This window comes from Labeo rohita, chromosome 22 (genome assembly GCF_022985175.1).
Source record: "Labeo rohita strain BAU-BD-2019 chromosome 22, IGBB_LRoh.1.0, whole genome shotgun sequence".
Taxonomy (NCBI): Eukaryota; Metazoa; Chordata; class Actinopteri; order Cypriniformes; family Cyprinidae; genus Labeo; species Labeo rohita.
This window is the reverse complement of record NC_066890.1, coordinates 47,993,922-48,008,654: the sequence shown is the minus strand read 5'-3', so window position 1 is coordinate 48,008,654 and position 14,733 is coordinate 47,993,922. Positions and strand designations below refer to the sequence as shown.

General features: G+C 33.2%; 1 protein-coding gene across 1 annotated transcript; it reads right to left on the bottom strand.

Moving 5' to 3' along the window:
- Positions 1-1,410: 1,410 nt before the first annotated feature.
- Positions 1,411-11,986, bottom strand: LOC127154074 (uncharacterized). Its single transcript, XM_051095480.1, has 6 exons — positions 11,776-11,986; positions 5,611-5,935; positions 3,732-4,055; positions 3,333-3,452; positions 3,159-3,196; positions 1,411-2,093 (listed from the first exon to the last, which is right to left on the bottom strand). The coding sequence occupies exons 2-6, from the start codon at positions 5,867-5,869 to the stop codon at positions 2,001-2,003; spliced, it is 834 nt and encodes a 277-aa protein (XP_050951437.1). The 5' UTR covers positions 5,870-5,935; positions 11,776-11,986; the 3' UTR covers positions 1,411-2,000.
- Between the last annotated feature and the right edge of the window lie 2,747 nt (positions 11,987-14,733).

Genomic DNA, 14,733 nt, shown 5'->3' with positions numbered 1-14,733 from the left:
TAAAAATATAGGCCAAAGACTTGTTTATAAAAAAAATAAATGTGTTAATAGACTACATATCATGAAGCTACTACAATTCTTAAAATTTTACGCTTTGTTATTTACATATATGTATATGGACACCCATCGCTTAAATGGTACAGTGCCACAAAACCCTTGCAAACTATAGCCAACACAAGCTAACCTTTAAGGAAAAAAGCTTAACATTTCTTAATGTGGGCATAATGAAAATCATAGTCCACAGTATTTTTAAGTTCCATGTTTTCAATAAGGAATCCCTCTAATTACAAACTTCAATTTTCAGAGTGAAAGTGTTTAATAACAGTTCTTTGTGTGCTGCCGAAGTACCAATTAAGCCCTTGCCAGACTTTTGACTTTATTCAGAAAATATTTTAATGTTGTATTCTAAAACTTAAAATCCCAAAATGTACCTTTTGAAAGGCATTTTTAAAATCAGACATTGCATTACCATGGAAAATGTACATCAAAATCATATTACAAACTGTTTTCATTCATGAATTATAAAAATTTAAGTCTGGTTAGTGCATCTTTATGTCTGTGTTCAAAAATGGGAATGACAGTTAAAGGGATAAAGATCCAATCAAGTTCTATTTTTAGTCTTTTTATCAATATAAACAATAGACCAGCAAGTGCTGTGGACCCTCTGGGAAAGGGTTTGAGAGGCGATCAGATATAGGCTACATTATATGGCTGTTTTAATCTTTTTAGAGCTTACAGGTTTATACCAAAGGATTTAGGCCTGTGGATCATAATGCTTCTGCCCATCTTGGAGGCCAGTGTGGAAGCTGGAGGAGTTGAACATGCTGCGCCATCTGATCCGGGGTGGGTGGGGCATTTTTCTTATTAAAAAATAAATAAATAAATAAAATAAAATAATTAAAAATAAATCAGCAGTTCAAATTATGCTCAAATGAACTTAGATAAGGACTGAGGCACAATTCAAATAGACAGATCAATTGAATTTATACATTTATTTTTCATTTATTTTACTTATTTTAGTGCCAGTACATAGACACAAAATAATGACTTGACACTGACCATTATTTATGTATAACAAAACAATAATAATAATAATAATAATAATAATAACACACACATATATATATATATATATATATATATAAACAGATGATTATTTGTAGAGCCAGATTTAAAACCAGAGAGGCTGTAACAGCACTTTGGAAGCTGCTATTCATTTCATTCCTTATTATATTATATTATATTATATTATATTATATTATATTATATTATATTATATTATATTATTTTATTATTATCAGTATTATTATTATTATTATTATTATTATTATTATTATTATATTATATTTTTCACACACTGTTAAATAAATCTTAAAGGTGTTTTCAAAAATTGTTGACACGTAATAAAAAGATCAATATACAAAATAGACAATGTACAAAATAGCAAAAATACAATATATGAAATAGACAATTTACTATGTACAAATTAATGTATAATAGTGATATGTGTTTCACATTTGTTGTCAAGTGTTCATGAGATGGATTTCCTGAGGGAAGAAACCGTTCTTGTGTCTGGCCGTTCTGGTGCTCAGTGCTCAATAGCGTCGACCTAGCCCTTTTGCTCACTCTGGATAAGTTCTTGGAGAGTGGGGAAGGATTGTACCAGCGATTCACTCAGATGTCAGGACTATCCGATGTAGTCTTCTGAAGTCAGATTGGGTAGCTGAGCTGAACCAGACAGTTACTGAAGTGCAGAGGACAGATTCAGTGATGGCAGAGTAGAACTGTTTCAGCATAAACTTCAGCTGGTGTACAACCTCTGCTGGGCCTTTTCACAATGGAGTCAATGTGAATGTCCCACTTCAAATTTTACCGGTATTGGTGCTGACTTCCAAAATCTTGGTATCATGACACTTTTGCTTTGTGAGCGGCAAGAGCTTCAACTGCCCCCTTCCTCTCCTTCAAAATAATAAAAGTCAAACTGATGTCTCACTTGTAGCTCAAGCTACATGTCCTTCAAGCAACATCCCATTAGCAGCAGATGGTGATCCATTGACAGCCTGACCAACGGAGAAGTACATAGGACCATTATCCTGTATTAAAACATATTAATAAATTAAAATGAAATTAACAAGATGTATGTTTGAGTTCCACAAAGCTAAAATACAAGAGACCTGGAAGTGGGTTTTTTGTCCTCATATTTGAGGCTTTCTTTTTCAGAAAATGTTAACAAAATGTCTTAAATGTACAATGTTTCTGTTAATGCATCTTCAGTCTGATTCAACATTGCAACATCTACTGTACTACAGCAATACATGTTTGCATGTCCTGATATCTAATGCTTGAACTACAGTGTTAATACAATATCACTAGTAATTTCAAAAACTGTACTCCATATTTTTATACATTTTAGTTTTTTCAGGAGTCTTTATAATTTTTTTTTTTTTTTTGGTGCTGCCTCACCTGTGAAAACCTGCTTCTGTGGTTGTAATAAAGACAAGAAAAGGAAAACTTCACATGTACATTTATGTTACACTAAGACCAGACCATGGTAATTACAACTAACTAAATTAAAGCCATTAAAAAAACCACATTTGTTAGTCTTTTTTTTTTACTGAAATCAAATATAAAAAACATACACTTGTTTTATTTCAGGAGGATTCCAAGGTAACATGTCTCATTTTATTTATTTTTACTTGCTGTTCTATAATAACTAAATTTGAAATAACTTTAATAAAATCTCTATAGACATATTTAAAAACAAAAACTAATAAACATGACAAAAATACAAGAAAATTATGAAGATTTCAACTGAAATTAACACGGAAGCATACAACATAAAAATGTGCTAAAAATATTATGCAAAAAAAAATGTTTATGTATTTTATTTGAGCTAATTGCCAAGGAAATATTTCTCATTTTCATTTAGTTTAATTTGAGCAACTAAAATAATAAATACTAAAATAAAAGTAATAAAAACTAGAGACATGTAAAAAAAAAATAATAATAAAAAAAATGGAAACAAATTCAGAACATGTCACTAAAATATGCAGAACATGTCACTAATATGGAAATGTATTCATATTGTGAGAATCTGTTGTAAAGTTTAGTTTTTTTTTTTTTTCAGACAGACAGCTTGAGAGCACACAGTATCTTACCTGATTAATGTACTGCGTCCTGGGTTCTGTCCCTGCAACTTAATCAAACACATTACTTTGGTTAACTACAATAAAAACAAAACATTTCATCTTTTAAAATTACATTTTCAGATTATTTTCACACAAACAATCACATATTTCCATCTTGTTAAATCATCTGTGTGTAATACTCACCATTTCGTCTTGCTTGACGACACTTGTGATAGTAAATCATGCCAGCAATAAACAGCAGAACAAAAACAGCAGCAGCAGCGGCACATATTCCTGCTACAGCAGCTGAAGACAGACCTGAACCTGGAACAGATAAAGACAGACAGTCATTGTTAATTGAGAGTGAATGATAACCCAACCAGTATTAAAAAATGTCTTTATGTTAACAAAACGTCTAAATGTTAACAAATGCATGTGAAGATAGCAACAAAATAAATTGAGTCTGAGTCACTTTTACACAATAATATTAAGTGACTTATATTTAACAAATCGTTTAATAATAATAATAATAATAATAATAATAATAATAATAATGGACTGTATTAGAGGACAAAGGCATTGAATAACTAAAATTATACTCACCTATGACAGTTAATACAGCTAATTTTCTGCTAATGCTGAAGCTGCTACTGTTGATCTGTAGATTATAAGGTCCAGAGTCTGTTGTTCTGATGTTTGTGATGGTCAGAGATCCAGTCTGATGATCCAGCTTTAGTCTGTTTCCGAATATCTTATCACACTGATCATTTTCACAGATTTTACTTTGATTTCCAGTGATTTTAGCGATGAGAATGTCACGGAAATACAGCAGCAAATCCTTCATTTTCCCATCTTCGCCAAGCTTTAAAGCAACAGATTCTCCCTCCTTCACTGAGTTTCTGTTCATTTCATCTTGTTCAGGAACATCTGAAACACAAACCAACAGCTGCTGTAGGATCTTATTGGAGAAAAAAACTCTACAAGATCATTGATTGATCAAAACAAACACACACACACACACACACACACACACACACAAAACCTAGTAAAAAATACTTCACAAACTCTTTCTAGACTTTGACTAGAAAGCAAAATTTCTCTATATATTGTGCTTATGTTGAACATACATCAGCTGGAGAGCTAAAACCCAAGAATTAAGAAAAAAAAAAAAGATGCACAATAACAGATTACAAGAAATGGTGATCAGTGTTGAATTTAGAGATCAGACCCCATATTCACAAAACATTTTATCTTACCACAAACAGTTCTCCTAATTAGCAGTAAAAGTTTTTAGCTAATAATTTTCTCTTAAAACCTTTTCACAAAGCTGCTGAGACAAACTTTTATTAAGGAAAGTTAAGAATAAAGGTGGGGTTGACCTTGTTGCTATGGATGATGTCAGCATGCGTAACTATGCACACAGTGATTGGCTGATAGGAGAGGGGTCTCTGTCAGAGATTTATTCTCAGAAATATTGTAGTGCACAATATTATTTTGCCATATTCAAATAAATGTTTAAAAATAAAAACATTGCCACATTCAAATAAAGATTTTAAAATACAGGCTAAGTGTCACTAATTAAACAAGTATGTGTTCAGCTAATTATCAGCCTCTTACATATGTGCTTCTCATAAACAATTAGCTGATATGCATATAAACAGCCTTTTAGTTAACAGAATAGAATAATCATGGCTGATAATAAGACATGCAAATGTAAAAGAAAACCAAACTGGATGCAACAGCTTCATGCCCAACTTATTAATGAAAACAAGGACATAATCACATGAAAATTTATAATTGTGATAACCAAAACCAAAAGAGATGCATAGGATAACATATGTTTTTACATTCTGAGGCAGATTGCCGGCAACAATCATTTCAGCTCTGCTGAAAAAAAATAAATTCATTAAAAAAAATAGAAACCATCACAGAATTTTTAATGAATTTACCGGTTATAATAGGAATTGTACTGGTTTTAATGTTATAATGTTAACTGTAATGGTCTCTCTACTGGTAATTGGTCATGGTTTTAATGGTTAAAAGTTGATGGTTTGTAATGATTGTAATGGTATTTGTAGTGAAACCATTAAAATTTCTGTGATGATTTGTGTGTTTTTTTTTTTTTTTTTTTTTTTTCCCAGCAATGAGTATAGTTTGTAATTTGGTCTTAGTGACTTATGAGTCCTCTTCACTACTCCTAACATTATACAGATTTCAGAGCTAGTTTTAGTGCTAAAACGCTTTGTGAAATACTCTTAAAGCAAAAAATGAGGTCCTAAATTTAGGATCGACACACACCCATTTTTTTCTCCTAAATCAGCTAATTATGAGCTACTTTTAGCTTTAAGATGTTTTGTGAATATGGGCCCAGAAATGGAAATCATTCTGTTCTGTTTAGTGACACAGGTAAAGAAGAGCTCTGAATATCACTGTTATAATAAACATATATAATTTGTTTCAAAATATTCATCAAATGACTCACCATGTACGTAAATGTTGAAGACCTTGTCACTGTAGCTGCCACTGCTGATAATGTTTAATTTATAAGTTCCAGAGTCTGTGGTTCTGAGGTTTGTGATGGTCAGAAATCCAGTCTGATTATCCACTTTCAGTCTGTCACTAAATCTCTCCTTACACTCAGCAACTGAACAGATTTCCCTCTCATTTCCAGTGATTAAAAGCAATCTGAATGCCATTAAAATACCATCTTGTCTTTTCTTGATGATTTGCCTTGCTATCATTGTATAGAGTAACAGAATCTCCCTTCACAAACACTGACACTTCATCTGCACCAACACCAGACATACCTGGAGAAAAAAAAAAAAAAAAAAAAAACAGATGAACATTTAATTCAGCCTATGATAGTGGGACAAAATTACACAACACTTAAACAATGCAAACATATTTTGGACATATTTCACTGTAAGATGTGAAATTATTTCCTCATGAATTTAAAGTCCAGGAACTCTGACAAAAACAGATGCCATGCAACAAAACAATAAAACTAATCTGGAGAAGAGATCTTCAAAGAGGGCAAACAACACCACCCCCCTTGCTCATTTACGACCCCCTTGTTCCCTCTCCTCTGTCCTCCCTGCATTTCACTCTTCTTCCACCAAAACAAGAATGCCCATATATCATGTGTTATATCTTGTGAATATGTTGATTTTTCCCTTTCATGTCTGCGGTCAGGTATTCATCTCCCACTCTTAGATTTATATTTGAGTAATTGATGTTATGTATGTATTTGAATTGGAACTGAATTTAATTCTGAAATGGATTGTCATTGTTTAATTATGTAATTGGCATGATACATTTTCACCTGACAAATAAAATGTTATATTTGATTTATTATGATCTCTTCTAAAATCATTATTACTAGTAAACTGCGAGGAGGCTTTTGTTACCGCAAATTACAGCCAGGATAGAGCAAACTGCAGGCTCAGGACTGAATGGAGCAGTTGGCACTTCACCTGTGATCTCCTGATTTCTGTCTATCACTGATGTTAGCAAGCTGTACGTGAGAAGACTAAAGTAAACTACACTTTTTGTGAAGGCAAGCAGTTGGCGGCTGTTAAAAAGGTATTAGTCACCTACATACCTCTGACTAAACATTACACTGGGGTTTTTGTGATCGTGATGATCAGCGCTGGCCATGTCAGACTCAAAAGAAACATTAGGTCCCCAATGAACGAATAATTGAAAGTATGGGATTTCTAGTATAATCAAATATCTAAATTAATACATAATCAATATTTGTGATCAGCGTAAATTAGAGTGAGCACCTAAATTTAACGATCACATGGAATTGGAGTCAGATTAAACATGGAGCTAGATTACAATTGAAACTAAATCCTGATAAATTAAATGGATTTGCAGAAGTGCTGTTAAAAGACCGAACATGCATTAAATTTTCAACCAGGCCACTGGACTCCACATTTGGGCATTTTTTACAAGTGTTTTTGACTATCAAAACTAGACTCCTTATGTCTCGCCTGCTTCTCCTTATGACAGGTGAGATTTTTATTAGGTGTGGGGGTGGGCTTAAGAGATGAAGACCAATCAGGTAGCAGTATCCCCACTAAAGTAACCAATCATAGACAGGAGAATAAATATTTTTACAGGGAGTAAATGTGCACATATACAATCATTAATTTCTGCTCTAATAAATTATATATAAGCTTCACAACAACACCAGTCTTATAAATGTCAATAGCATGCCTTGTTTAGGGGTGGTCTAAATTATATTTGAATTAACATACAGATACAAATGAAGGGCCTTTTTAATACTAATATTGTAATACTGTAACATGAAATTACATTTGGCAAATTTGAAGTGTTTCAGAAACTGGTGCATTTTCTCCCATAGTTCAGTTCATTTAGGCAAATGGTATTTAATTATTTATAAACAACATGTAATAGGTTATTCTATTAAAACATTTGGGTTTGTAAAAGTGTGTATGTAGGGGGGAAACAATACATAAAAAAAAAATATTAAGATATTTATTTTGTTAAGGAATATTAATGCTCTGGGCCTGTATTCACAAAGCATTTTATCATACCACTAAGACTACTTTTACTAAAGAATAGCAAGAAGTCTTAAGCTAAGAGTAAGGGCGGGGTTGGCGTCATTGCTATGGATGATGTCAGCATGCTAAGTATGCACACAGTGATTGGCTGATAGTTGAGGGGTCTCTGTCAGAGATTTATTCAGAAATATTATAGATTACGATTATGTTGCCATATTCAAATAACGATTTAAAAATGAAAATGTTGCCAAAATCAAATAAAGATTTTAAAATACAGGCCAAGTGTCACTAATTGAATAAGTATTGTGCCTTGGTCTTAGTGACTTATGAATCACTTTTCACTACTCCTAACTTTTCACAGATTTAGGAGCAAGAGTTAGTGCTAAAACGCTTTGTGAAATAATCTTAGAGCAACAATTTCATATGAAGCAGCACAACCATTGTAAACTTATTCAAACGTTTTTTGTTTTTTTTTTCTTGAGCAGCAAATCAGCATATGAGAATGATTTATAAAGGTAGGGGTATCATGTAAAGTACACGTAATGATGCAGAAAACGTAGCATCAGAAATAAATGACAACTATATCGACTATCTAACACTATGGTTATTTTTCATAAGGTATCCTTGAAGGTACATCTTTATATTTTATCTACCCTCTTGGTGCATACTATCCTATTTTAGTTTTTTATTATTATTTTTTTTTCCCAACACTGTAAACAAAATAAATCTAATAATGCACAGTCATGGCCTACTGAATTAATTAAAAAAAAAAAAAAAAAAAAAAAAAAAAAAAAAAAAAGTGCATATCTAATTATTGGTGTTTATAATTATAAATTATTATATTGTATTGGATATTAGTGATGACAGATGCCCCTGTCCCTGAGAAAATGTATGCGCATCTCTGTACACACTGGATTCATTTTAATAACTTTAATGCATTTGAATTGTGCACCAAGCACTAGGAAAACACAAGTATTTGATTGGGACTTCGTTCCATGCATGTTTTTATAAACATATCCTAAAATTTTAAAGGACAACGTTGTCTTTTTTTTTCTTTTTTTTCACCATTACTCACTGTGATACTATTCAAGCCCATATGTGTTTCAATATTTACTGTGGAATCATTTAAGCCAACTTTATGTTTTCAATGAGGAATCCCTTTAATTACAAACTTTGATCAATTTTCTGATGTAAAAGTGTTTAATAACAGTTATTTGTGTGCTTCTACCTTACTAACTTTTTACCTTAACTTACTTATTACCGAGATGCCTACAAATGACACAGTTTATATAACAGATGTCTGCGAATGTGTATCAGTGAGAAAATGATAAAAATAGAATGAATGAAAGAATGAATGACTTAAATAAATAAACACCAAGGCCCCTGTCCAAAAATTATAGAGGCACGTCGCCTTTAACAAGAGCACAGTGAAAACTTGACTAGCAAAACTAGTCAAGTGGACAGAAAGTCTTTGAGGGAGAGAGTTAAGGCCAAGATCAGAGTTAATGCTCATCAGGTTGAATGTTATTGGTACAGGTGATGAGCACTAGCAAATTTTGCCAGGACAAATAAAATCTGTACCAGATTGAAGCAGCAGACAAATGCCTTGGTGTTGTGTCCTGTGTATATAAGGAGTCCCTTTCAAGACATGTCCCTTTTGTTATAGAAAACAAACATAAAATAATCTGTTACGGGGAAAATAAAGCAATGCTAAAACTCCATCCTAACAGGAACGTCACTTGGCGAAGGTGACATCAGGCCTGGTGTAAAGGGGAGATATTGCTGAGCTTATGGTGCATTGAAGTCAGGTCGGACAGATCATATTTACAATTTGAACACACATGAGTGAGTGGGAAACTCAATTTCCTTTAAACCCCGAGTTGGGGGTGTGTCAGTGAGAAAACGTGTAGGAAGCAATGGACACAGCCAAAGACTATGGCAGTTTCTCAAATGGAAGGCTGCATCCTCTGGAGGTCGCATTTGTAGGCTGAATACATCATTAAGAAGATCTTATTTTATAATATTAACAGTTAGAAATGTGACCATTAATATTAGTGAAGCGTGAAGTGTTGTAATATGCTTATGACTCGTGAATGTAATGCTCAGTTAAATGAAATAAACCAGGCTTAATGCATTGTTGCCCAATTGGGCTTCTTTTGATTGGCTTGGACCGGACAAATAACGCATTAGATGGGTAGACAAAATTTGGGCTGCAGCCTTCCGTTTCAGAAACAGCCTATATAGTAGGGTGACAAGACGTTCCCGGTTTTTGGTGTCCTGTCCCTGGAAATGTCCCCATTTTACAGCACGTTCAAAATCCCCAAATAACATTACACTGACAGTGCAACGTAAAAGAATCACTGAAATATCACACTTTCTACGAAATGGACAAGTTTATAATCTAACAATTTTAACACCATTAAAACTACATACTAAGTGACTGATACCATCTTTCTCACGGAAACGTGTTGGTTTGTACTGAGTTTGCAGTTTCAACGTAGGCTATATTTGTTTAAATTTATTTTCAAGATCTGAGGTAAATTATCTATTGTTGCTTGCAGTATGACTATAAATGCAATATGATATTCAAACTTACATTAGACACTTTTAACATTGAATAAAGCACATAATCAGTACCTGAGATTATAACTGTCATAGTTTGTATGTTGTTGCTCCAGCCATGACGTCGCAGAAATAGAAACCATTTCAAAATTTTGCATGTTGCCATCGCGGCTAAGACAAAAACTCAGGTTAACATGGAAAAGACACCTTTTATTGCACGTCGCGGCATCGCGTGTACTTAGGACACTGCCTAGATAGCACACATTTTACATACATTGTAAATAGACATCTAATAGAGACATCTAATAGACATCTATTTGACATCTGATAGAAAACATCCTATAGACGTACTGCAGATGAGCAAACAAATGGAAAAAAATACCTCTTGCAGATGAAAATGAAGACGTCAACCAGACGTCTCCGAGATGTACCTGTGCTATCAGGGTGTGTTACACTCGCACAATTACATTTGCAAAAAGCATATACTCTGTGGTCAAAATTAGCCTAAAATACAAAAAATGCTAAATTTATGCTAAAACATTTCCAAAAGCATAAATATAAAAGTTGTAATTATTGTACTCACAGTTGTGAAAATGTTAAAAAGGCCTACAGATTGAAAATAAAATATTTGTTAAATACAGTTTTATTTATCATATGTTCTTATATGTTTTATTTTTGTGTTTTTTCTAATTCCATAATATTGTTTTAATACTACTGTTTTAATATATTTGCAGTAGTTATTTACTATTGTATTAAAAACTAAGTTAAGTTTGATCCTCAAACATCACTGTAATTATCAATTAAGACATTATTATATGGAGCCCACAACAATAATAATAATAATAAAAAAAAAAAAAGTTGTGATATAATCACAAGTGAGATTTCAGTGATATTTTGCCCCCGGTTTTCATTTCAGAAATCTGGTCGCCTTATTATATAGATATGAAGCGTCTGTAAGCCGCTGTTCCGATAAAGGCTAGAAGGGACACAGCTCTGGCTCTTGGGGATGCGGACATCAATCTAGCATTAGTTTTAGCACACTGATCAAAAATAATACTGTTTTTGTATTATAGTAAGGGCTAAGTTTAGGGTTGGGGTAGGTGTGGACGTTAAAAACACAATCTAATAGGTAGAAAAGATAATTTCATTGTTAGTTTCTGGCTCCACATCAATCTGCCATTTTGTTAGCTTTTTAAAAATCGTGCTAACAGACATAAACAACAGAAGAGATACCAGGGACAGAAAACAGACTTTGAAATAAAAACGCTGCCGTGTTAAAACGGCGAACATAATGTGACACTCTACATTTATTTTAAATATTAACTAAGATTCATTAAAAAGTTCTCTTTAGTAGCTTTAGTAGCTTAGTAGCTTAAAGGCTACTATAGCTGCCTGGTCTGTTTAGCGTCTAAAACTATAACAATATGTCATCTTCATTCCTCAGCTACATAAAACGGCCTCAATAAAGAAATAATACATCGATTTCTGTCGAGTATAAAGTGATTAAATGGACATACATAATGATACGAAAAAGAGATCGTAAAAACATGTCTTACCAAGGACAGCCAGAACCAACGTCAACAAAATATTCATTTTCACCGGCTTTCGTCTTCACAAAAAGTACATTAAACGGAAATAAAACCTCCGTACTTTTTAAGGCAGCTCCCATTACCCTATGATGTCCCCTAAAAAACGACTTATTTTGATTTGATTTGACTAACGGTTGACAACAGAACCGTAACTCACTAAACCGAAAGTAAGCCAGCCTGCCAGCTTCTGCGCATGATTCTTTATGTTAAAAACACGTGATCTGTGCTTTTAGGCTTTTCAGGCATCCGTAGCCTGAAAACCACCTGACTGAACAAGCACTCAGAGGAGGTGACAGAGTAGTACAGGGTAGTGCGACCTGTTTTTTTTTTCTTTTTTTTTTTTTTTTTTTTTGGTAATTACTAAAAACAAGAACATACAAATCAATACAAAATGTCAACAAATAATACAAAATAACGAAATAACGGATCAGTTTAAAAGACACTTTAAACTTTCAAAGAATTTTTGCTATAATGACCAGATTTTTTTCCAATTAAGATTTCCAAACAGATTATTCAAAAAAAAAAAAAAAAAAAAAAAAAAAAAAAAAAATTGGTTGCATGTGGAGCACAAATTAAATTCAAGAAATAATGATCTTATTTTATACTTTTTGTTTCTTGATGTGGAATAACAAATTTGACCAACAGGAGTGTCACATGGATTGATAAGAGATGCAGTAACTGTTGAAGAATATCTACAGTTTTTAAGAAGCATACACAAACCAGAAGGAATAGCTACCATAACTACAGCAAATTCTTTTGGAGTTACAGCAATTTGGTATTTGGAAAGAAATTCTGAATACCTGAACAAAAGACCTTGATTGTTAAACAACTGCTATACCAAAACCAAATCATTACTAAACCAGTTATCATAGAGACTTGTTATTAAATAAAATGTTCTTATTAAGGTCCATGCTAGGAGAGCCTGTCGATGAAAGTTGGAGAGGGCACCTATCTTTAGTTATTTGTATCCCAAGATATGTTAGACTATTTTTGACACCAATACCCTCAATTGAGGTAACAGAGCGATTTTGAGAGCAATTAACATTTATTAATATTCAAATTTAACCCTGAAGCAAAGGGTTGGAGAATACTGAATGCTATTGGGGCTTGTGAAGAATCATACAAAAATAAAGCTGTGACATCTGCTAATTGACATTACAATTTTCATGTTTCCAATTGTGATACCCTTTAAATGGGGGATGCAAGGAGTTAGTCCCAAATGTTGTAATTGCGGAGGAGAATACAGTATGGGGTATGGGGGATGTAAAGTGCAGATGCAGGCAGTGCAAACGATCAGAGTTGAGGAAGGGATATAATATTCTGAAGCACAAAAGAAAGTTGGAAAGAAGAATCAAGTAGGGAGTAGTAGTGTATTATTACCTGAACAAAAAACGAAAAACAAACAGGATGAAAAGAATGAGATATTAATATAGTGTGGATCATAATGGTATTTTCTATTTTACAATGAAATGCCAGAAGTCTTACTGCAAATGGTTGAGAAATTAAGGAATATATCTCCAAGAAAGAAAGTAGCCCTGATATAATATGTGTAAAGGAACTTGGCTTAAGCCACAGTTGAATTTTACATTACAAGGATATACAATAATTTGGAAAGATAGGAAATAGGGAATGGAGGTGAGGTAGTGTTAGTGGAGACATTTGTTAAAGTGCATAGTAATACAAATATATCAGAGGATATGAGGAAGTACAGGGAACAGTGTGTGATGGGTAATGCTCAGATATTTGTTAAAAAGAATCCAGATAGAGGCACACTAGATTCAGATTTTTCATTGTATGAGGTAAAAAGAGCCTTGGTGTGGATTAAACAGACTTCTTCTGGCAAGGAAGATATTTGTTATGAGATGATTAAGCATTTATTGATGTGTCATTAAATTTGATATTAGGACTCATTAATATGATTTGGGAAACAGGGAGATTGCCTGATGCATGGAAGCATGGGGTTGTGGTTCCACTTGCTAAACCAGGAAAAGATCATTTTCAGACTCTTAAATTGCTCTTTAAATAAATAAGCCCTTTTTATAGTGATTTTAAAGTTATTTATTTGGTCATTTGTTAGCTTTATTGCTTTTGGCGCTACCTCACACATTCAACATTCAGTGTAGTGCCTCACCTTATGTTGCTCCTGATGCCTGTTTGAAAAACAAACACAATTAAACAAATGACTTTTATTACAAATCTCATATTTCAAGTTCAATAAAGGAGTTGTATCCAATACTTGCCGCGTATGTAATATCTGTGTGTACCAAAAGCTACAGCCACAAGCAGTACAACAACACATACACAGCAGCTGGAGACAAACCTGATTCTGATCACCTGATCACTGATCACAACCTGATCACTTCATACAACACAGATTGTGTCAAAGCAGCTGCAAAGTGATACATAGGTGCAGGAAAATAACAATCAATTATGATACGGCTTTCACGGTTGCAGCTGTGAACAGTTGAGTGACAAAAAAATGGTATTATAAATTCCTCAAGGGAAAATGTGACTAAATGATACTCACCAGTGACAGAAACACAGAAACTCTTTATGATGCTGCTGCTACTGCTGATGATGTGTAGATGATATTCTCCCAAGTCTGTGGTTCTGATGTTTTTGATGGTCAGAGATCCAGTCTGAATGTCCACCTTCAGTCTGTCTCTGAAGCTCTCTTTACAATGTTCATCTGTACAGATCTTATTGGGTTCTCGAGTTATTTCATTAAAATACCACATCATCAAATTATTATTATTATTATTTTATTATTACTCCAGGATCTAAAGTGAAAGATTCTCCCTCCTTCACTGTCCTTTCCTTCATTTTATTGATCCCAGCTGGAACATTTGAAACACAAAATGCTAAATTATATGTCTAGTTGTTTCAAATCCTTAACCTGTAAAAAATGATAAACACAGCAGCATA